The sequence below is a fragment of the Acyrthosiphon pisum genome, chromosome A2 (genome assembly GCF_005508785.2).
Source record: "Acyrthosiphon pisum isolate AL4f chromosome A2, pea_aphid_22Mar2018_4r6ur, whole genome shotgun sequence".
Lineage (NCBI taxonomy): Eukaryota > Metazoa > Arthropoda > Insecta > Hemiptera > Aphididae > Acyrthosiphon > Acyrthosiphon pisum.
The window spans coordinates 86,265,691-86,292,812 of record NC_042495.1 but is presented as its reverse complement, the minus strand read 5'-3'; the positions used below and the strand labels follow the sequence as shown (position 1 = coordinate 86,292,812).

At 31.8% G+C, this 27,122-nt stretch overlaps 2 protein-coding genes across 2 annotated transcripts in view; one reads left to right on the top strand and one right to left on the bottom strand.

Moving 5' to 3' along the window:
- LOC100572339 lies at positions 1-25,332 on the bottom strand. The gene is made up of 3 exons (XM_003243593.4): positions 24,489-25,332; positions 5,825-6,505; positions 1-1,687 (listed from the first exon to the last, which is right to left on the bottom strand). Exons 1-3 carry the CDS (start codon positions 24,984-24,986, stop codon positions 1,157-1,159), a joined length of 1,710 nt encoding a protein of 569 aa, XP_003243641.2. The 5' UTR covers positions 24,987-25,332; the 3' UTR covers positions 1-1,156.
- LOC100161620 (probable serine/threonine-protein kinase nek3) overlaps positions 1-27,122 on the top strand; it is a 131,583-nt gene that overhangs the window by 83,004 nt on the left and 21,457 nt on the right. The gene's annotated exons all lie outside the window — the stretch shown is intronic.

The window sequence follows — 27,122 nt, the reverse complement described above, 5'->3', positions numbered from 1 at the left end:
TTTGTTTTTACATTATTTGTTTTATACATAACATTTTCAAATCGACATACTATAATACTAAACGTACCTACTTAAATTGACGTATTCAAATGACAATATAGTTTGTTCGTATATTTTTTTATTTGAACGTAGGTACATACAATGTATAATATTTATATTTACACATAAATTAATTCAAAAAAATGTATATATTTATTTTTAAATTTAATTGGTTGTATTATCGAAACTTATAATACTGTGTAGGTAATAGGTATGTCTCTATAATAATTAAATAAAAATTACATTTGTATGATTTGGTATCCAATATTAATTATGACTATATACACATATTTGGTAAATATTCGATTATACTTAAAAAATATTTTTAACGGATAATAATTAGGTAAGCAAAAAAAAATATTTGCTCGTAATGTAGGTAAGTATTAATTTTTAATAGTTCGTAGATAACTCGCACACAAGGTAAAATCATTAAGTTGAATTTATGAAAGTTTAAGTTCGAAAGAAGTTGCTTTTTTCAAAGAATAGCTTTTACGTTATATTATGTACTGGAATAGGTATGATAAAATACAAAAAAACATAAATCGAACAATATCTTTATATGGTTTTCGTAAAATTAAAAAATAAGTAAAAATATAATTTACTGATGAACGATAATAGCATCAAATTATTTGTAATAAGTACCTTTATTTATCTTGGTTGCAATATTCACTCGTTGTAATATTATTTTTAAAAGTTTAAAACATTTGTATTTCTTATCCATTCATACTGTAATACATACCTACGCATATTATACAATACAGACGCATAAGTGTTATCAATACAATTTTTGGCAATAATATCGACGCAATATTTCACCACTATTTACAATTATTAAATGTACCTACGCTCATTACACTCATGTTCATTGCAATTTGTTGTGCTCGAGACTCGTCGCCTACACTATAAATTGCTATCACGTGTCGAAAAACTAATGTTATATACATAACAATTATATACAAATTTATATTATGCTGAAATAAAAAATAACTATATAATATGTACAACGAACGAGAGTCCCTAACAGCAGCGGATGGGTACAATCACTCGCGGCACGTAAGATACCTAATGATGACAACGATAAAAGACATCTTAACGATGCGCGTGACACCTACACCGTCTACACGACGAACCCCTCGACGGCGTGCGCGACCCGGTTATCGGGCGGCGGGTACCGGCAACAGTACGACGTGCTGATGCCCAGACAGGCGAGCGTGACGGACAGGGCGGATATGCCGCACACGACGCCGGCCCCGATGTCGTTGAGCGCGGGGTCCAGCACGGTGCTCTGGCACATGAGCCACAGCGCGCACGTCTCCAGCGCGCTGAACAGGGCCACCAGTATGTAACCGGTCACGTAGTTGCGGTTGGGCAGCCACCGCCATTGTTGCGATCGGAACCCGGGGAATCCGAGCACCAGGCACACGGCGGCCGCCAGCAGCCCGGCGTTCAGATAGTACAGCCGACCGCGCCGGGACATGAGGTAGAAGCACAGCATGCAGCTGGCCGTGCCCGACACCACCAACACCATGGCGGCCGACCACAGCGTGCACACGGGCAGCGATTGAACGGGCGTCCGGGCCGGCGGAGTTCGCGACCACGACGGCTTGGCGGGTGACTCAGCCTGATGCGGCGTCGTTTTCTCTTCAACCTGCGAAAACACAAAATTATGAAAACATATTATAGTCATCGCCGACTTTGATGAATCGCACTTTGCCGGTTTGACAACTGCTGTATTGCCTGATCTAATGCCTATGTTGGCCACACCCATATGGGTGCGCTTGTTTTTGGGTGTTGGTGGGTATGCAGCTAATAGCTATATGCCTATATGGCTATATTATATAATATCAATACCCACCCTCGCTATTATTTGAGTTGCAAAGACTATATAGACTATAGAGTATATTTAGATTATCAGATATAACCTTAAGGTTAGAGTTATATTATTAAAATATTAGAGAACATTTTTTGTTCATCATCATCAGCATATTAAATTCGACTGATACAGTAATACCTATAATATATTATGCTATAAGTTATACTTTGTCTTAGAGAGGAGGTCAGCTGTAATCTGCATATCTTGTGTGGTTTCTTATACTGCAGTTACTTATTTTAAATTTAAAAACAATATTTTTAAAACTTTTTTGGAACATTTCTGGATTTAACAATACGCCTAGCATGCCATACTAATAATTTGTGATTTTGAAAAAATGTTTTGATGCACAGAGTGTAATAGAAATAGTTATCGAACTAAAAAATGTAATTAAATATTAACTAATCACCTATGAAATAATTTTTGTTCTTATCAATATTATTTTTTTTTGTTTTAATAATTTATAGGTACAATAATCATATAAAAAAACAAACAATTAATCACAACAAAAGTTATCACATCAAAAGTTATTAAATATATTACATTGTTGGTAACTTAATTCTAATAGCTCTTCCTGTTACAGCCAGACACTTAATTTAATATTTGAAATTTTAAATATTGTTACAAACATATTATTTCAACTTGACTTTGACTATAACTGTGACCAGTAAACGCGTTATTCTGTATCTATAATATTATACTCTTTCGAAGGTATCAAACTGTGAATATATTATAATAATACAATGTACATCGTTGAATAATTAGGATTTTTCCTTATCGCCCTGGATATATGTTGTCCTGCAACTGTCGAAGTATGAGTGCGTAGGAGGTGATATTAAAGGAAATTTTAAATATCATCAAATATATTTTATTATTTGGTGATTTATCTCCAAACTCCCAAGTTATTTCTATATCTATAACTATCCTCAAATCTGTTAGTCATCTGAACTTTTGATACTGCTCGATTTCGGTTCAACTACCATGCCTAAATCCTTCAGTATACCTACCCACCGCGTATTTGTAATTCATTAACGTTATAATATTATAAATTATAATACAACATCGTGGTCCCGTCAACTGACGGAGGTTGCATGGTAAACATGAAACAACGCCTCAATCTCGCCGCTGCCGGCTATAGCTGCGCCAAAACGAATTTAATAATATTATATTATTATATAGGTACGCGATTCGGGAGTGCGTTGACTTTTCCGTGCGGCGCAAGATAATTGAAAATCTACTCGATACCGCCTCGAACGCACACAACACCATATATCATATTATTATTATATTATTATGCTAATAAATGTGTGTGCGTGTGTTTTAGTTGGCTTCCTAATTATTGACAGACGTTCGGAAATGACGTTATAAACAACGCGCGCGATAAAATCGTATATTATGTTTGACGTGTATATTATATTGTTATCGCCATCTGCAGGGGCAATCAAAATACCGAAAACTTTTGTGAGGTTCAGACAACAATATGCTGCGTATACCGACTGGCGCCGAGTATACCTGTGTAATATCTATCCATATATTATATTTATGTGTGGGTGTGTATAGCGCAGTTAATGCGAAACTTTTTAATACAGCCGTCGGAAACTCGGAACGACAGAACATGGTGAAAACTGCACCCCCCCCCCTTCCTTGATCGTCCAACGCCAATATTATAACATACGCATAGCACGTTACACATTACACGAGTGGTATATTATAAGGGTGTTCCGCCAACTATATTATATACTATGACATCATCGTCAAACAAAAACGGCTTCCGACGCGTAGTTCGTAAATAATTATGCAATAATATTAATATGATGGAGTTCAATATTCTCGGTGTATTAAAATAAATCGCACCAGCAGATTTGTCGTCGTTTGATTTCCCCCGGTGGCAAAAGTGACTAGTCTACGATATATCGTTATAATATAGCTTAGTGTGCAGGCGGCGGATACAGATGCGTCACCATTCGTATATTCAATATTGTATTATTACGTTTATAATACTATAAGTAAAATTATTATCGTACGATATATCTTGTAAACACGCATTCGGATGTTTTCGCATTACCGGAAATTTGTCGGTAGACATCACGAACCGACGTGGGTGCAGAGCACGCGCACAATTATTACTTAGCCAATCGGGATTTTCGTGTCACGGTGCCAAGTGAAAACCCGCAAAAGCCCTCCGCAAAATCTATATGACTATATGGGGAATAACGTTTGGCTTTGGCCAACGAACAACGTGACACAGCGTTATTATTTGGGGCTCGGCGCGACGTCTATATTTTACTTCTAATAACAGCTACAAATTGTTCTGCACCAACCGCGAGAGAATAATGTAAATTCACAAATTTCCGTCCCGATGACAATCGGCAGTTAGGTTAAAATTGAGTAGGTATAACGAAATATTATCAAATAATAATTTTTAATCCCGAATCATAGGTCAAATGTCATGAAAAGCGTTATTAAAATAATAGTTTTTTTTACTATAGCTATAGGTACCTATGTTAATACTATAAGTATCATCATTATTTTAAAAATATGTAAAGAGCAAAAAATATTCATTTACTATACATAGGTAACAACTGAAATACATAGGTATATTATAATTTATCGAAAAAATACAATTTATTATTATTAATTATTCCCATCGTTGTTTTATGAATGCTATTGGAAAATAAGAAAATTAAAAGTATCGATAAAAGTATAAAACCTACAGTATTTTTTGCTGTTGGTTTATTCTCTATACTCTATAGGAACACGTTTTTGAAGCCTTGAAGGTAAACATTTTATTCATATGATTTTATTGTAAAAGCTGAAATATGTTTCATGTGGGCCACAATATTATAATAATAAATGAAATTTTGAAAAAAAATGATTTAAAAAACGCTTTTTGCTGAGATAATATCAGGTTTTTGGCCCTTACTTTCGAACGATTCGTATATAAATGGAAAATTAACATTTCTCGCTGATTACAAAATAATATCATACTGAAGACACTTAGACATTGTATATAATATCATTATGAAATTACCGTCAGGAAATCAGAAAAAAGCGGTTTACTGCGAGTACAAGTAAGAGTAAGCACATGTTTCGTAGTATTATACGGTGTGATGGTTGAGTCGAATTGGTTTGAAAGGGTTTGGGCGCTCTAAGCGTTCAGGTATTTTAATATCTACTTAAGCTAAAACTTAAGGCTAAATGAAGTTATTATTACTACAATTTTCTGTATTTTAATCGAAGTTTAAGTATATCTTATAGCCTTACATAGCTTCAGTTTATCTTATGGGACGCTCTGAGTATATAGTTTAAGTAACAAGTTTATCCTAAAAATGTTAATTTTTTTTCTTATACTTAATAGAACCTGTTGCTGGCCATTTCCAAAATTATTTTAATCGTTTCTGAATTTTGTGTTAGAAGGATTTCAAAGCGAATTTCAAAACTAAGCTAGAAAGTTAAAGGGACTGGTAAATTATATTTTTTCAAATAAAAAAAATTTCGAAAATGTTAATTTTTAGTAGAAAAAGAGATGTACCTATAGTAGTTTTTTTCATTAAAAGTTATTTTTCAATAACTACAAACAGTTCATAGTGTACTATTATTCTACCATAAAACGTACAAAACAGTTGAAATATAGAAATTAAATTGAAATAAAAGACTCATCTATCGTTACAGAAGTTAATATTATAACAATAATAACATGTCGGCTACCTAGTCATATACAAAATACAGTTTTTTTAAGCTCAGTTAAGTGGATGATTGAAATTAATTGAGCTACACGTTTACCTCTTATGTTCACCTTAATCGTGGTTTTGGTTTAACTTAAGCCTTAAATAAACCACCATTGAAATCTGGCCCTAAGAGCGTGCTAACTCGGAGCAATAATCATCGATTCGTTTAATTATATAATTATCATACCTGAAATACGGACGGCAGCGGCGCCTTATTGTAGATGGGTTGTATGACGGCCGTGTTCCTGGGCCGGTCGTACTGGACGCCGGTAACCGGCACGCACGTGTCCAGATTGTATTCGGACAGAAACTCGGGCGGCCGCTTGTGTTTATTGTAGAGGGCGGCCGACGACCGGGCACGGCGCACGGTGACCGGCCTGAACGTGGCCGCCGTTTGCGCCATCATCGGTGCGAACACGTCGGCGGTCCGACCGGCTCCGGACGGCGTGGACGGGAGGCTGACGGTGCCTGACGCGTCGCCGTACACGTCCAACCGGCGTCTGGCTTTGCACGGCGTCACGGCCGCCACGGACCGGTCACCGCCGGTCGCGGATGGCGGAGTGTTGCGCCTGGCCCGGGCGGCCGGTAGCGGGGGCGGGCACCCGTTCATCTGCAGTTGCTGTAGCTGTTGATAGTGGTTGTGCTGTTGGGCGCGCAGAAGCAACGTCCGTTCGGCAGGGTCCGCGGCGTCAGAAGGCCTGCGTAACCGTGTTGGCGACTCCATATAGTAAAACGAAGCGGACGTGTCGTCGGCCTGCAGGAAGTCCATAGACGGATCGATGTCTGGTATCTCTTCGTAACGGTGGTGTTGGTCCACTTCGCACGCGTGGTTGTAACCACCATTGTAGTAGCCGCGCGACATGGTCCGCTATAATATATTATTATTATTATTATTATTATTATTATTATTGTATTATTTTATTGCTTCGTTTCTGACTGACAAACAAAAGTCAAACAAAGCTCAAACCTAACCCATGAGCCCGAAAACACGTCACTCACGCTGTAAAATATTTAGTTTATTTTATTTATTATATTGACTCTGTTCAACGACATTGGATATTGACCCTTAAAGGGGTGTGCTAGGAGAGATATAGTACCTATTCTACTATTCTATGCACAATGTATGATGTACGCTCTAGCTGGAAGAGTAACTCAAAGGTATAGATCATACACCAATTATATTATATACGTCTAAATATTGTAGACTATGGTCATATAATAATAATACATTACAGTAGTTTTAGCTGCAGTTTTACAAATAATTAATACATTCCGTTATCACTTATCATACGTAACCTAACCTTCGATGGTTTTTCGTTTTGGGCATAATGTTATTAGGTTTAGTAATCATAAATTATAATAAAATTATTATACTGACGTGTACCTAAAAAATCTTCATCATCAGTTTGAAAGAGCACATAATGTATTAATAATATTATTTTAAATACTCGTTGACATATATTAAAATGATTATTTTAATTTTAATTGAATCTCATATTATATTGAAATAGTTTCGTCCACTTTTTAAACATATATCATAATATAGTATATAACTACTCGTAACTCCTTATCTTAAAAACATGTTATATGTTTAGTCTAATACCATATCAATTATAGTACGTTATCAGTTATCATAACATGCCAATGAAATATAATTGTGATCATCGAAGGGCAAAATATAGTTTCAACTGTTCTATATTGTATGTAATCGCCTGTCCATTATCTGGTTAATATTAGGATAAATTATACATATACATATCATATACATGTCAGCATTTTGTGATGTATTAGGTACATACATTTGAAATATCATTTATCACTTTTGGTCAAATATGGACACAATTATACGGATATTCTCGATCAATATTGATCAGATTCTATTTGCATGTGCGATATTCTTGTATGTAAAATAAAATAATTTCAAAATCAATCACTAAATCCCGTAGGTATACCCTATTCTATATATTTATTTGTATTTTGTAAATGAGACTTGTACGAGGGTGCGAAATCTATATCATGTGGATTCTCATCCTCCATTAAAATACATTTATCAAAGTTAAATGTTTACACAATACTCAATACATCATTATCAAAATTGTCTTCATAATGACAGGACTAAAATAATTCTAATACTTTTTTATGCTGGTTGATATTGTACATTTTAATTTACATGGATTAGGACATTTGAGAAATCTTTCAATAAAATCTCTATAGCTTTTTAAATTTACTGATATTCATAGGATTAAAGATATTAGAGAGAACTTTGGAGTTATAGCTTTTATTATTTTCCTTTCATTTCCATCATATCATTCTCCTTTGTCTCCTTTATATATTTCTATCCAATTTATTTTTCATTTTCACATCTTTATTTATATGTTTTACTTATATATAGTTCTACCAAAATCGATCCTTTCAAAAACTGTAATTTCGTACACCCGCATAAGGTATTAATTTCTTATTTTACTCAATCAAAGCTCTTCTGAAGATAATAGAATTTGGAAATTGTAACAATTTTATAAGGCATCCGTTTAAATCCCGCAATAACTTTTCTCTAATATTAAATTATTCCTTTGATATTATTATAACTAACTCATTACTTCAAAATTCGTTTAATTGACACATGTAATATAAAAATGCATAGCTTATGCAAAAATATATTATTACTATATATTATATTGAATACAATTAACTGTGTAATAATATAAATAAGTACCTATGTAAAAGACTCCCTACTACCACCACATGCTTTGCTTACAGAGAGTAGGTATCAACTTAATATAGAAATATGTAAATATTATATAATATGTATGCAGTATATTATAAGTTGAAATAAATAAATACTAAATACTAAATACAATTAATTTGTTATTGCCAGTGTTGGAAAATATCTAAATAAATTTATCTAGATAAGTTATCTAGATAAAAATTATTTATCTTTTATCTTATCCAGATAAATTTCTACTCAGTTATCTTTATCTTCATCTAGATAAAATTCTAGTTATCTATGAGTACTTATCTAGATAATTTATTTAAATGAACTAAAAAAAAATTTGAAAATTTAAAATATTTTTATTATTTTATTTTTTCTATTTTTCATTTACTACATAGAAAACACGTTTAGTAGTATGCATTATAATACCATGATTTTAATATTTATTAATATTCATTGTTAGTCTGGAGTTTTACATCGTAAACAATGAGAAAACCCAAAAATAGAAATATGTATTGGGCATGTTAGTAGGTAAGATTGTAAGAACAACTAATAACAGCAAAAGCAAAAACATCTATCCCTGCTACTTGCCGGCCACCACCGAATGACGATGGTCTCATTAGCTGATACCCGTTTCATAGAATTGTGTACAGAGTATTAGAAATAATTATTGTTTTATGTCGACAAAAATAAAACAACATTCATGGATATTGGACACACAAGCATAATAATATTATAATAATTGTAATTTATAACAATTTAATATTTATAAAACCCTATTAGAATTTCCGGTATTTCAGTTATCGCTTAACCGATCTGTACGACCTCTGTCCTCTGCTTTAAAAAACTATAAATCATGTATTTTTTTTACCTGTAGACTCAAGTAGGTATCCTGAATATTTTCAAAATTAAACATGAAATTATCTCATATTTATCTAGATAAAAATTATTACAGTCATCTTTATCTTTATCTAGATAAATTATTAGTTATCTATTCCTAATATTGGTTATTGCATTTTTAAAGTAGGTACTATAATTTAAAAAATAAGCTTGATTTTATAGTAACTTATATACTCACAATAATTTAAATGCATGTAAAAATACGATATTTATGTTGAAATTAATAAATCCAAGCAATTGTACTCGATGTGCCATCAAACCCGTGTGGCCGTGTATCATTATAACAGTTAACTTGGCGATTCAAACCATAGTAAAGAACAATCGTGACGAAACGTGAGTGACCAACGACTGGCAAGGAGCTCAAGTTCATTTCGATATCTTTTCTATCAAGGGACACTACACCGGACAACCTAGTATCGGAATAAATAAAAAGATATCTTTTTCAGGACAGTCACATTTAAAACAAGTCCCTCCACGCGCGTCTGATTAGACGCTACTTATTTAAGTGGGCCTAATTCAAACTACCGATTCCGTCTATCATTGTACGGGAGTAATTATCACGTAGTCCTTTATAATGTGATAAAATTCACAGAATATATTTCGTTGATCCACGAAATTATATTGTGTATGTAACACAGAATAAATCTTGTTGAAATAAAACAAATATTATACAGATTTTTGTCAAAACTGATTGAAAATGAATATTAATTGATAAGTGATAAGTGATAACTGATAACCAATAAATTAATAATATTGCTTAATACTCAGATAATTATTAAAAAATACGACATTTGATACTTCAGGCATTTTCAAATGAAATAAAATGACGTAGTCAAAATACAATTTTATTATCTATGTAGCTATGTGGTTCACGCGCGTCACAATAGGATAATATGAAATAACGATGGTCGCGAGTCACGGATACGTACTAGTTTAAATTATATACATAACAATTACTTGAGATATACTCTAGCTAACAAATTTAAAATGGTTATTTTATTTTTTTTAATATCAATTAATTAAAATATTTAAAAATTTAAAAGCTAAATTGTGTTTACAAAAAAAAGGTATACAGTATGTCCCAGAAGTCCCGTAGTATCACCCTTAGTATCTCCGTGGAAAATGAATATATTTAAATGCAGTTTTTTTTACAGTTATAAGTATGGAAATTCTGATCAAATAACATAATATAAAACGTTTTATTTTTCAAAAATTCAAAAATTATCAAAAATTTTTTTATGAAAACAAGCTTATTAAATTTCCTAGATAGCCATTTTGTTGATCATATTTTTTAAAATAGTTAAAAAATAAAAATATTAAAATTTAATGAAAATCCCCCAAGTTAGGGCTAATTATTATTTTTAATTTTAGCTGGAAAATCAGCGTGATTGTAATGATTAACATGCGAATCATATTTTGCTAATGTCATATGCATGGGTAACATAACTATTATTCTTAGCAATTCACAATAATTATTAGCTCTAACTTGAACAATTTTCATTAAATTAAATTTTTTTTTTTTTGAAGTGTTTGAAAAAATACGATCAACAAAATGGCTATCTTGGAAATTTAAAAACTTATTTGCCTAAAAAATTGTTTTAATAATTTTTGAATTTTTGGAAAAAACAAATCGAATATTATGCTATTCAATCAGAATTTCCATACTTATGACTGTAAAGAAAACTGCATTTAAATATATTGATTTTCCTCGGAGATACTAAGGGTGATACGGGACATCTGGGACATACTGTATTTAAAGGGCCGTTAGTGTATTGAGGGACTCTAAAATTATGATTTTCCTGGGCTGTTTTTTTCTCCCAGTCCGCTACTGATTTAATAATTATACATAAAACAAACCATACAAATTGAAATGTTGATGCAATTATAAAATTATTTGCAGGATGGATTACTGTAGTCTGCTATTTTATACTGTTAATTCTTTTGAAAGAGGCGGGATAGAGTCAATGCAGATATAAGAGTGGTGGGTGGAGCAGCAAGTTTCGAAACTGCTATTGCCTATTGACCGTGACAGCCCACAGGTAGAAGGGCTTAGTAAAAGCTGCAAAAGGCCTTAATGGCCAATAAAGCAAAAAAAAAACTCTTTTGATAAAATTGAAAAACGTAGACAATTTTCTATTATTCATCATAGAATCTATTAGAAAGAATTATGATTTAATAAAATGTTATTACTTTTGTGCTTGTATATTATGACTCTCATTGCCGAAATACGACAAACAAAAAATTGCAAATAATTATGAACTTAGCGCTGCGTTTTATTACGGTTCGCAAAAATAGAAATCGATAGGCGGCACATCTGAATCTGCGTATGTGTATAGGTTTCCTACCTTATATAAATAAGTACCGTATTAAATTCACAATAAATGGTACTTCAGAACAGGAGACGCTCAGAAAATGTATTTACTCGCATTTATATATACATTATATATAATATATTATATAACGGAATCGAGGCGAGTACAAACCGAAGATTGAATAAGCCGATTTCCGGAATCTTGTCGTCGAAAATAGCGTTGACAAATGCCACACTTTTATAACCGCTGAAAGCGTTATATATAGTCGTAATAAAAAGGCTTAACGGAAATGAACTGCAAAGGTGATAATAAAATATATACATATAATAGCCCGATGGCCAGAATGATGATGGATATTCCCTCGTCCCATCATGCAGTATGAATGTTGTAATCGTTCATCTACAGTCTAGCTAAAAAAGCCTACGAAATATTTTTACGCTTCCAGACGTCACGTCCCGTCGTTGATAGGTGCTAATATTCTTTCAAATATCAGTCAATCTGTGTCGGAGAAACATACGTTTCATTCGTCGTGCTTTACACAGATATGTTTTCAGAATTTCAGAATTTTAGCATCCAAATGCTAATTTATGACCGCTTTCTGTCCTTGTAGAAGTACATTTTGACATAACAAATTAATTTCGTGCTTATTACATACTTAAATAGAAAAAACAAATTCAATAAAGAAAAATAAACATATAGGGATACACGATACAACAGTTTGGATTATAAGAACTATATACACATTGAATACACTATAATATTTAATGTAACTACAATGTATGTATTGAAAAGAACAGTCGTTGAGGCGTTCTAGTACGAACAAATCGTGATACACATACATAGGTGCAAATAGCATTTGAGATTGAAGGGGGGGGGGCTAAAGTCTTGCTTTTATAATATTGAATATGCTTAACAAAAATGTAGGAAATGTTTGTTTGGGCTATGGACATTTGGGGGCTTGGCCCCTAAAGCCCCCTCTATTTGCGCCTATGTACACATACTTAGATGTACGTCTTACATTGAAGCAGTGGCGTGGTCCGTAGCCCGCAAAACTTCGGACACATTCGACGCGATTGGTCGGATAGCAAACGATGAGGCTTAACAATAAATTATACATACACGATTGTTTGTTACAATATAAACTCGTTTCGATGGTCGTCGCAGTCACAATGCACAACACTTCTCGCATTCGACAACGGCAAGGGGAAAGCCGATCGAAAATTATTTCCGATTGCGGTTGATGCTGCTTGAAGCTTGATGCTTCCGTTTTTAATTAGGACTATCACCATTGACTAACGGAAGCTATATCCACTTATGAATAACGCGGTAAACATATATATGGGCGGCGGTCGTGTCGTGTCGTGTCGTTTCGTGTTTTTATGTTTATTCTAAAATGCATTATCAATGATATGAATATTGTACCTGATGATAGCCATAACATAATAATTTTTTTTTAGTTATCACGTTTCTCCACATAAATGTAACCACACGGTCAAAAGTTGAATGTATTCAACTATGCGGTATCGTTTGGTAACTGTGGTTATTTTACACGACACGGTGTAATGTGAACCCGGTTTTAGTCGTGCTATAATGAGTATAATGTCTACCGCAGTGCGACCTCAACCGCTGTATAAAGTCTGCGACCGTGGTTCAAATGATGGTATATGATATCACTCATGAGTAGGTAACTTCGATATTTCCTGGCAGTTTTCATTTTCAGCAGCTCATTTTTCTACAGCCTTCGAGCCGTTTCGACTTGATTTTCAATTAATCTATTTGTTCACGTCATCATCTCCGAGTATAATATATTTGCCTATATAGTGGTGTGCAGTGTGACGAAATGTCAGCAGAACGGGTCTTGTACGTATATTTGTGAACCTCATCATTTCTATAATTTCTAGTCCGATAAATACTCGTCACTCATTACCTAAGGATTTACTAAGGTAAAGCGCACTTTATGGAATGTTTACAGGTTCCTTGTATAAAAGAGATAGGCAGCTATTTATACGACCACTGTTAGCCAAATACACACTATTTATAATACTGACATATATGTATATATACACATATATCTAATATCAAAGTTCCAACTATGCACAAAAAATTAACACAATCTACATACTTATATATTGGTCCAAAAATTGACAATATACTACTATTAGAAATTAAACAGTAAACACTGCAACTCTTGTAAGATTCTTAAAAAAAATTACACTTTGGCTATTACAAAAACAAAATATAAACAGACTCATGACAAATGTATAAAATTAATGCATTACTTATATCATATTAGTAATACGATTTTAGTAATTATTGTTAATTTTAGTTTTATATTACCATATTATAATGCATTATTTAACTACACAATTTTTTACATAATACTACATTATAATACTATATTATATAAACAAATAAAATATGTATTTACTTATATTAATATTCTAGTTATGTGAGAAATTAATATTACAACTTTTAATGATTTAATTTATATTAACTATTTAATGAATTTATATTTAAAATTGTGAACTCATGAGTCCCCCCCCCCCCACGAACATGTTCATTATCTTCTTGAAGAATAAATAAAAATAAATAAAAAACTAAAAATCTAAAATACATATAAAGATTGGTACATATTTAGTAAAATAAAAGTTAAACATCGGTTAAATTATATCGTTATTTATTTATATTTAAACACGGAACGAAGCCAATTACAAGAACATATTATGCTATATCTGCGTTTCAAAATGTTCAAATTTATTAAAAACATTACATATTAATGTAGACGGCATATTTATAAAAAGATACACTAATGCCGGGTTGCATGAAAAATGTATTCATTTAATGGTTCAATAAAATTTAATGGACCAATTATGGGCCACTAAATTATGTTTAAGGGACCATTAGCTCACTATTGATTCGTTAAATGTTTAGTGATTGTTCATTCAACCCAGAAAAATTGTATTATCTACGCAAAAAACTAAGCTATGATGAATAATTCTTGTTGACCAATTTTATCATTATACGTAACAATATAGCGTTGGTCATATTATAAAATAATTACAATTACTAAAGAAACATGGAACGGACATAGGCTCAATTTTATATAGCGGGGCTAAGCCCCCACCTCCCAAAAAAATTTGAAGATTTTTTCGAAGAGTCCGGTACGGTCCTGAGCTTTACTCCCTCCCCTATAATTCTTAAACACTATTTGCGCCTATAGGAACGGAAAAAGTTTCTAAATCTAAATGTTGGGACTCTTTTGTTAACTTAAGATGGCAGGGACATCAACTTCACCATTAATTATAGTTTGGATATACTACAACTTTAATAACCCTGCTTCGTCTTATCACATAAGGTAGACAAACTGAGACACTAAAACTTTTTTTGTAATATGAAGTTGGAAAATTAAAAAATTTGTTCTGTATCATTCTGTATATGATGTCATCTGTCGATTTTTAGACAAATTTACAATTATTAAACAACTCGTTTGACCATTTTATACCCTAACGCGTCACGTTTGGGCATTATAGACTACAATAAATATAATATATAATACAATATATATTATGTGTACCTACACAAAATATATAATTTTTTTATGTAAGTTATATATGAATTAATAAGTATAAACTTTTAACAATGTAAATCGAAACGGGACTTACTGCGGTTATTATAGTATTTATACTTGCGAACAAGTGCGATACCTATCACAGATTTATCGAAAATTCATCTGTATAATTTGAAATATTTTTTAATTATTATAATTACCAAATAATATTAATATTAATAATACACAATTTATTTATTATATTTTATTGTTTATTTTTATTATTATTATGAAAATTTGACGTAGATATTACGTTTCCACGTATCTGAATTATTCAATCATTATAATATGTAGGTATTATATTGATGATGTTTATTATTTCATTGATTATTATACAAATTTGACGGGATATATTTTTACGTATTTTAACTATTTTTAAGTATCTTAAATATTAGTACCTACCTGCCTATTGGCTATTATAGTAAAATATTAAATACATTATATGGCTTATATACCGTATATTATATACTTGTCTTCATTAACTGTAATGCCCAAAATGTGATATATTTTTAGGGAGTGCCCAAACATGTGAATTTGTAAAACTGCAGGACTGATAAAATTCCTGATTGTGTTGCACTGGATTTTTAATTGGTTTATCTAATAAACTTTGTCGCATCTTATAAAATAGAATTATAATATTGTAAATAAAAATGTTTTCTCAAATGTATCCATTATTGTAATGTATCCAGCAACGATTGACGCACCTAATTATAATATCCCTAAATACGTCTCTGGTTTTCATAATATACTATTGTATAACTGCTCTTGCGTCTAATGACTGTTTGAACTATAATACACAATAGTTTAGCAAGACAATGCCGATAGAAAATCAAACATTACTTACTGACTACTGCGCCAACACTTAAGTACACATACACATAGTAGTTATAGACAGGTAATCATACTCGCACTAACTCAATAATATGCCAAATCTATCCTGTAAATTGATTAATATTAATGATAGGTAATAATAATATAGACCCGTTCCTTCGACGTTAAATGTCTTAATAACATATTTGAATATAAGAGGACGTATCACTAGAATTTATTGTTTCCGTCTTACAAGTGCGTGACATTTACGCTCGCAAATAACGCTTAGCTTCGTTGGTTGAAAAAATTAAAGTGAATCGTCGTATTATGAAACTTGATAGTAAAAACATTATCTGTATTTGTATGTGGGATTTTACGATAGTTCAATTTTTTAGCAAGTTTACATATTATGTAGGGTGATTCACCAAGCATGTTCCACCCCCTTTATTCTTCAATAATGCAGTTATTTAAACTCTGGTTTTTGGAAATTTAAATATACTTAAAGATCATACTATATTAAAATTCTTAAGGTTTTTTATACTACTTAAGAAATGTTATGTATAAAAACTGTAAATTATTCAGTGGATAATTTTTCTATAACAAATTTTACGTTCCAGAATCAACATTCATACGAATAGTTTTTGAGTTATTAAACTTTGTGTTCTGACTTCTGAAGATAAAATGCCCATACTAATGGTTTTAAAAGTCATAGGGGCTATGGTGGCTTGTCAAATTTAGTCATTAATATTAATTTATATATCATCGTTAATAATTTGTAAAAATGGCCCAAGTATAATAAATACATACTAGTTCCGACTTCCAATATTTCATTTATTTCATATTTTTGTAAAAACAATGAGTAATAACTAATATCTAACAAACTACTCGTTCAAATTTTGAATTAGGTACATCCAAAAAAATTATTCACTAACTATTTTACAATAAAAAATAGGGGGGGGGGGATTCTCATAATCTGAATTGAAAAATATAAATTTGTATAGTACAAGAAAAATTCAAGATTTTCAAAATATGGTCTTTGTATAAATTTAATAATTCCAACAATCGTAATTTTAATAAATTCATTACTAAAGAAAAAAATGGAGGTGAATCATCGCAATATAACGCGTGTATAACATAGCGTAAATTTAAAATGCTCATATAGCTCCCTAAATTGAACCATCGTAAAAAACCCACATACAAGAACAGTTAGTTAGTTTGTCAAAAATCAGTTGACCTCCAAACCACAACTATTTCAAATTCTCAATTTATAGGGACATTTCTACTTATACGCATGTCTTTCGAGTTCCAGCAAAACTGTTGCAAAATTTCATCTGTTTGTCTATGCATAAATTAACATTGATGTGTGTGTGTGAGTTTGAGTGTGTGTTGTGCGCAAAGTTGCTTTCATTAATCAATCTAAAATGTCGGTGGCGACCTCCTGTGGCGCTTTTCTATCGTTGTTCGTTTATAATTTCGGTATCCTAGCATTAATATTAATGATAATGAATTCCACACACTAGTTGCATACGCTCTTTGTGTTTAACTACGGCATTAGATAATATTGCTCTTCAATCTGAACAGTGTTAAATTGATCATGATAAATTTGTTCGTTCTATATTATACCCGAAAATCGAGATCGTATATACCCTGACACTTCGTGTATTGCAAATAAGTATCGTACCCCTAATCCAAACATGAAATTTTCACATAGCTCATTTCAATGTTAAAATATTGTTTTATTATATACATTATACAATAATATACTCCACTATAATTTGAATGGTATGAATTTAATTCAAAATCAAAAAAAGCATTGGTATACCTACAACATACCCATTATGGAATTTATTATGATATTATATAATACAGAATATGCTCAAATTGAGCTATTCATACCAATTTGAATTCAAATTCAAGTTTTAAAAGCAAAAATAACTAATCGATTTTAATTACCTATAAGTTAGTAATGTATATATTATATGTATATAAAAAAGAAAAATGAGTGCCAAAAGTAAATCTTGATAGTTGATGACACTTTAAATCAGAAGCATTTGATACTTTATAAAATACTAATTATTTATTTTTTTTTAACAATATCAATCAAACAGTTTCACTTACTAAGATAAGGGATGTAAATATTTATTTATAATTTTTTTAATGTTAAATAAATAAAAATATAGTTTTATAATTATATATAATAATAATAAAGTTTGTATAAAAACTTATTCGAGTACTTGACAGATTTATTTGAGTTTTTTTAATGAAATTAAAAGAAATTTTTGTGTTTCATACCGAGCTGCTTAACAAAACTTTCAGAAATACATTTAACTGAATTAAATCGACATTTGTGGGACAAAGACTTTTTCTGTTTGTTTTTTTAATTAAGTACGTACCTAAGTCTTTTAAGTTTTTTAATAAATAAAACACCTTAGACACAAGTTTGGAATAATTAATTTTAATCGTATCCAAACATTTTTATCCAGGAAGTGCATTTTAAAACTATATCGATAGCTATAATAAATAATTCCTAGACAAACTTTTTTAATCGTTTTATCATTATATATCATCATTATTTGTTTTGTAAATAATTGTAGGTGTATTTTTTTTAAAATCATTCCTTAGGTATTAGAAAACCTAACATATCAATATAAATGTAGGTATTCAACATTTATTTTAATGATTTAATACTTATAAATTATAATCGGAAACGTAAAGGACGAAAATCCTTTACTTTGTATAGGTATGCATAAATCTATAATTGAGGTTAAAAAGTGTATCAACCATTGATCGAATATTGTAATCATCCTCCAATTGGGTTTTTCGCTTCTTTGACACGATTTTTTTATAATTTATTTATAACGATTTGCACATTTTTTAGAATCATCATTTTTTTTTGAAATGAGATCCATAAATATTTTATACAAAAAAAAAATTAACCATGTGCAACAGATTTTAATAAAACTTCTGTCATTTATCAAGTTGACAGTTTTAATGTTGGGTTTTTGACTTAAATCATATATTTTTACAATCCCTATACATTTTTGATATTATATTATTTAAACATAAAACTAAATGGTGTTCTGTATTTATTTTAAGCAGTAGCCTATTTTAATAAAAATAACAAAAACATTATACTATTATACTAAATAGTAAATACACTATATTAGTTAAGTAGGTACCTAGGTAAGATAATTGCCACATTTCCTCACATGATTTGAATAAAAAAAACAACAACAGAAACAAGTCTGAACAACTATATGTAAAGAAGTTCTTTTAATTATGCGTATAATAATTGCTTATAAATATATAAACCGTCTGAGGGTTGTTACTCAAAATGTTGAAAGAAAATAATAGGTAATTAAATTAAATTAAATAAAACAAAACAATAACTATATTAGAATACCTATTATTATTTGCATATTATAAAATCCGGTATTTTAGTGAAAATTAAATTGGCCAACAATTATATATTAAACATTAAAGTATACCATTTGTGGTTTCTAGGTTAATACAAAGTGCAATCTTAAAGTACTTAGTCTTTGTTCTATTCGTCTGAATAAGACAATTGAAGTGGTGACCTTGCTTTTCCATTTTTAAATATTTTTAATGAAAAACGAAAAACGAATTATAAGTAGTGACATTTTAAGCCTATTAGGCATTGAAAAAACTATTTCATAGGTTCTCGTAGCATAAAAATAATCCTACCATCATAATGTGGTAAGCAACGTGAACCGCATTTCTTATACCATTTACGTACATTATCGATCGAGTGAAAAAATATATAAGTACATCGGTATGGGGTAAAGTTTTCATTGGCGATGGAGGGATAACGAATTTGGAAGGCGTTCGCGTTCTAAGTTTTGTACATTTTCTACGCGTTTTGGGGGTTGTGGTTAGATAATGATTATTCTTCTCAGTCATTTTATTCGTTTGCAAAACCGTGGAAATTCGTATTTTTGGCAAAGTTTTCCAACTATGTTTTTTGTTTTGTTTAGGTTGTCTTTATAGTTAACTAACAAATCTCAGTCATATTTCGCGTACTGTTTAAACTTTTAACAGCCGTATATTATACCTATATTATAATATCATGTCCTTGCGGTTATTTTTCAACTACCACGTACAATTTCCTTAGGAATCAATTGTCTAATTATGATTAGTCTCGCACCACTAATAGTAACTGTGCAATCTATCTAATTTAAGTATCTAGTTAAATACTTGAATAATTTAAATATAATTTTGTGTCATTTAAATTATCATATGCTAACCAGTCATTGTTTTTTTTTATTATTTTAAGCTAATCGAATATCATCGACAACCCTCATGGCTCATCTGCGGTTAGGTTGGGTTAGTCAGTAATTTAAGTCAGACAATCCTGGAATTATCATCTTCAGTTAAGCTGTGTTAGGTTACGATTTTATGAATGATGGTTTTTTTTTTAATACAAATAAATGTATTATTTGAAATATTTAGGAGAAATACAAAAATATATACATATAGATGTAAGGTACTTTAAGATGGAAATGTAGTCAGTATAGAACATGCATTTTAAGGTTATACCAGTAGTGTTGAAGTCCATATTTACATATTATATTAGTGGTTAGGTCGGCGCGCTGTCGTAGGTCGTCGCCTTTGATCGATAACGGCGATAAAAAAAAATAGTACTCTGGATTGTCGATGTCATGAAATTCGAATATAAGTGGTAATTGTGTATTTGTGTGTAAGAGGAATTAGGAAAATGTGTAAGCCCCTTCTTGATTAAAAGTCCCGAGTTATACGGGCGTGCCTGGATTATACTGTTTCATTATTATAAAAATGCAAATCATATAAACGTCAAAGACAGATGTGTATTTTCTATTGAATAATATTGCTGTTGTTGAAAAATAAATGAAAAATCTAAAAGAAAATTTGGGGAAAAAACATTTTAATACAAAAAGTCTAGAGCCCTAGCAGTTCTCAAAAATTACATACAACTTTGCAGCTAGTTAAACACGTTGACCACCATGTGGCTACCATAGGTCATTTGTAAATTTCAAATTGTATGCATTTGCGACCGCCGGCGGCCACAGTTGATCATTACTACCACGCCACATGCAGGCCGCCGGCAGCCGTAAATGAATATGGTTTTATATTATTAAATTTTCCATGGTGCTACAATAATGCACCCAAAAAAGCGCCATAGCATAGCGGGAATCATTACAAATTTTTTGATGTAATAAATTTTTTTTTCAAATTTTTTTTATATTTTTAAGATTTTTTTCAAATACATAGTATAATATCAAACAAATTTGGAATGACACTGAAAAATATACTTGGCGTACTTATGATGTGATCGCCGGCGGCCGGTGGTGGTCAACATGTTAATTCAAATTTATTGTACACCTAATGACCTATGATGAGGGTTAATTAATAAAAATAAAACCGGCCAAGTGCGAGTCGGACTCGCGCACGAAGGGTTCCGTACCATCATCAGCTATACACATGTCGAAAACACTGCTTATGTTATATATTCTAGAATTTTTAGTATTTTTTGTTATAGTGGCAACAGAAATACATAATCTGTGAAAATTTCAACTTTCTAACTTTCATGGTTCATGAGATATAGCCTGGTGACAGACGGACGGACAGACGGACAGCAGAGCCTAAGTAATATAGGGTCCCGTTTTACTGTATGGAATATTATTAACTTTTGGTTAAAATAAGTTAAATATTTTAAAATTAGAAACACTGGTCAAAATATTTATCGTATGGCTATATATTTTAGATTCTGAGCGATTCTGAGATTTTTTTTATAAGCATTTAAAGTTCAATTTTTGACAATATTTACTAAATTTAAAATTTAAAAATGATTTTGTAGTTAAAAATTTATAAGATGTTCAACTCCAAGGATTGAAAATTTAAATCAAGGTTCCACGTAAGTAGTTTATTCTGTGACCAAAAAATTTCAAAAATATACATAAACACAGTTTTTGCAGTATAGTCATTTTATGTTCAAATTTGGACGAAATAATATATTAAATAACCAAAAATAATGATTTTAGTTATTTTGTTGTGTAATTTTATAATATTAATTCAATTTATCGGCTACCATATTAATTATAATTTATAAGTAATAACAATATAAATATAAAATAAAATATTCACACTGACAAACCGTCACTGCTCAGAATCGATTTTCGTTCACAATGATATTATAATATTATATCATTGAATTCAAATTGAATACCATCCATTACAGTGACCCACTTGCAACCTACTGTACATCAGAGCCACATCCACTTACCCACCTTTTCATAATTAATAATAATAAGTTTATATATATAAATATCGTTGTTGGTTAATGAATTATCTCAGGACCTATGTATAATATGATACTGCAGCACACTTATTACTTGGAACGTACAGACCCTTGGGGAAGGGCCTTTATTCCTCACCACCAAATACTATCAATAACAATTTAATTAAATCTTAAACGAAATAGAATGTACATAATACCCATTAACTAGGCAATCGATATTTTTATTAATAACAAAGTTAAAGATAAGTCAACCCTTATCATCATTAATAATTAGTATAATATTATAAAAATATTGTACTTGTAAGTAATAACTAATAAGTTAACTATGCATGAGTATTCATCTTTTGAAATTTTTTTAAAAAAAAATCCTCCAAAACCCTTCTTTGTTTATTATTTTAATTTTATAATGTTTTTAGTTTAATCATAGTTATACAATTAACATGTGCATTAAAAAAAAAAATAACAATAATGGTAAACCATTACTTGTTCTGTCCACAGTGCACATCGTTATAATATGAGAAGTAGGAAAATTAGAATATTTGTACACTATATTGTATGTTAAGATAGATTTTTTTGTAATTTTCAACAAAGTACTAACAATAAACAACATCATGATTATCCAATATAAAAAGAAAAAAGTTTTACTCTACAGCAGCATCCGTATTTTATGTTCAAAAATAATTCATGTAGTACATGACGTTCGTAAATTTTATGGAACTTATAAATAGAATAAAAATAAGTATATTTTTTGTTTGTATAGAGCCAGGAGGGATGATCAACACAGTTGTGGCAGCTGGCATATAATTCTGTGGCTTGATACAAGAAGGGTCAATATCACTTGTTGGTCAAATTTAAATTATTAAGCACTTTATTGTCATTATTTTAGTATTTTATTGAAGTTGAAAAGAGGATCCAATGCATCTGAGCTAATGTGACTAACTTAAGATAAGATATAAGATTGGCCATTTTGAAAAAATAGAACATAATTGTTTCAGTTTTGTCGGTGTATCAATAAAGTTTTCTTATATTAACTATAAACACCAAAAGTAGAGATGTGCGTGTTTTTCGGAAGAAAAAAAGATTTTCTTTCCGTATGACTATATGAGTTGAGTGGTCTGTGTTTAAGATACATGAACCATTTATTACATCCTGTTTCCAAAGGAAGAAGACATCTCATGTCAGACGCGCGGACACGCATAGTTGAAGAGTGATTAAAATGGTCTTAGGCGAGTAGCGACAGATTTATATGAAAATTGGTGCATAGAAATTGTACGTTTTTACTTTTTTTTTCAATCTAAAATAACCACAAAACAATTGCTTTACACGAACCAAAATAAATTAAGTTCACAATAATTATCCTTACCGATATTCAATGTTAAAAATTTAGCATAATACAATAAAATCGAAATGTCTGTTACTATAATATTACCTACCGCAGGTAATGGTAATGGCAGAACACGATTTCGTGGTAAAAATTTGTAATAACTAAGTTTATATTTTATAGTTTATACCTACCTATTTATAACATACTCAGATACTCTTAAACTAATGGGGTACCTTTATAATATATTTAATATTTATAATAAATAGGTAATACATTTAAATTAAAAATTAAAATAACCTATTCATATAATATATTCATAGTTCATACGTACCTATATATTATAATGTACGAATTATACATTGAATAAATATAATTTTTTAATTTTATATGACTTATATTATTATTATTTTATAAAAATTAAAAATTAATAAAAAGGATTTATAACCAAATCAACAGTACCTATATTTTTATTTTCAGTCCTAAGACTGTAATTGGGTAGATAAATTATGATTTTCTACAGTTGAAAAAGGCAAAGATGTGCAATCATATGTTTCACCCAATGAAAAGTTTGTGACTTGTGTACCAATCCTACGAAAAAAAGTTCGATGGTTGGGTTTGCGAGGTGTTTGTATGGAGTTGCGCCAGTCGTAGTATAACGCATAACAACTAAAGTTAAAGGTCTTTTACAGAAACATACCGGAAAACTTTGCACCCCGACCGCGTTTTTCGCGCCACCGTCCCACATCGTCGCTAAACGGCACAAAATACGAAAGCAACCTCTTGTCCGCTACATTGTCCTTATACAATTAAGCGTAAACCGCGTTCGTTCTGTTTTTTTTTTTTTTTTAGTCAAAACGAGCTTTATGTCGTAAACCTAAAACGTGCAAACTGACCTGGTGTCGTGATTCGACAATATTATATAAACGTATAAATATCGTCTGGAACGTCCTGGAAAATCCTTCGTTCGGCGAGCGGGCGCCACACTCGATGATCGAGACGACTCGGGACGGTAGCGATATTACTATTATTATTATTATGATCACTATTATCGCGGTACGGTCTTCTGGCGTGTGCTCGCGATGACGACGACGTTTGACTGTCGGTAGTCGGTAGTCGGCTACGACGCAAACAACCGGTCCCGCGTTTGGCGGCGGGCTAGAGGCGGGCCATGTGTTTTGACGAAGCGCGGGAGCAGATGTTTGGGCACGCGTCCGCTGGTGACAGCTGCAAACCGAATAAGTTTGTGCACATAAATTTGTGTTGTGTGTGTGCGCGCGCGTACATGTACCTATACCTACGTATAATATTATGATATCGCGTAGAAGAGGTTGTGTGTGTGTGTGTGTGTAGGTGTGTGTGTGTGTGTGTGTGTGTGCTCTTAGTGTACGCATATCATACGAGTATTGTGCTTACGCTTATATATGCGGGTGACGCCGTAGACCTATAGAAACACGCATAATACGACGTAGGTTAATATTATATACAACTGCAGTGTATTGTAAAGGATTATTATGGTTGCAAAAACCCTTTTGCAGCGATTGTTATTGGCGCGAGAAAACGCGCGAGTTGGCTGTTGTGAGTGGCGGCGGCGGCGTGGCGGTATAAACTAGAAACGGTTTTTGCGAACGTCCTCGTAAATATAAGTTAACATAAAATATTGTACAAAATTATTATTTATTATACATATATTAAACGCAATTGTATAATACCAATGTAGCTCACACCGCGTAAGTCACCGCGTAAAACATGATCTCAAAAAAAAAAAAAAAATGACTTGATAGTTTTGACCCTTGTCTGCCGGTCACGTACGCATGCAACAATAATATTCGCATTGTCAAACTACTGGTCCGTATATTCTAATATATTAATTATTAATATATATAATTTACGACACATCGAGAGAAATTCGTACTATTTCGTACGTGTTTTACGTCCAGGAAGAGGATGATTTCGTGAAAAATTGATTAAATCGCGATAATATCGTCATCTGCAGGTCGAAACTAATGATATAATTTATTGCGCAAATAATAAGCAGGCGGGGACGTAATTGGGGCCATGGTGTTTATATTATGATGGTATACTTGTCACTGGTACCTTCACCTGGAGACCTGCACAAAACCTACCTAGGTATTCAATATTCATGCAGTATTTAACTACCTCTAAGAGGTACTGGACGCGATGTATGCAAGATTGTTTGACCATAGTGGCATAATACAAGCGTATACATAATAATATTTAAGTAATTCAAGCAATCAGAATTTAATTCAGCTGATTTGTTAAATTTAGTTAGTTAAAAAAAAAAAAAAACTGTGGAGATTTATCTTACAAGATGGGATTAAATGTTAAATGTGTATATATAACTTACTATATTAGTACATTTAATTGTCATACAGTACTGGATATTATGATGTAATTTTACAGACTATTATATACTATAGGTACGTTGACATGTCTGCACTTCTCCCCCGCAAGTCACAATTTCCAAACCATTTTATTTTTAAATCAACGGTAAAATTGACATCTCCGCCTTACGCGATTGTTATATACTTAGATTGAGTTATATATATATATATTACGACTTCACGATCTCCTTCCGGCTATTATATAGGTACAATATAACATAATATTATATTATGTACAAATATTTCGGTTTGGTATTAGTGGTGGCGGCTGGGGGGTGGTACTGGTACATTTTCATCCCCGCGCCTTCCGACCGTTAGACTCGTGGCGCGCGCGAGTATATACTATATACAATCGTCCCCTCCGCCGCCCGACCGACTGCCGCTAGCATACAACGGCAAAAAGCAATCGGCCAACGGGCAAAACACATAACGTCGTTACAAAATACATGCGCATCGGCAGCTGCCGCGTTCCTTTTGTTCCGCTCCGGCGACCCCCGACCGGGGCTTATCGTGGCGCAGAGGAGGGGTGGAGTTTGGAGGGGTAATGAGTGTCGGAAGGAAACGCTAGTCGATGCATGTGCGCAGGGGAGACCGTAAATATAGGTATATAATATAATAATATTAATATATTTTGTACTCTGGCCGTTAGCGAGGCCACTTCTGCTGGTCCTACAACCGGTGGCATAGTGCTATAGTGGAGGGAGTGGCGATAGTCATCATTCTATCGTCTACAAAACAAAACATAAAACGAACGTTAAAAGTCGTTATTCTATTCTTTTTCCGTATGGTTGTTACTTAGGTATTATTATACCGCTGCGGTCTGCGACGGACGCGCGTGCCCGGATAGAATAAGAAGAAGACGATAATAATACAACTATAATACGAGTAGTATTATCCGCACTTTGTATACAGTATAGGTATTAGGTACAGCGCCAAATATATTTATTGTATTCTATATGTTTTGTGCTATATTTTGTACAAAGCGTTTATTGTCGATTTCAGTAAACGATCATATTTAACACGAATACACTCACGTTTGTAAGACTAAACAAATTAGTATATTTTGATGTTTGATATTTAGACAAGAGAAATGGACAAGTGAGACCTCCAATTCTGCAGTGCGGT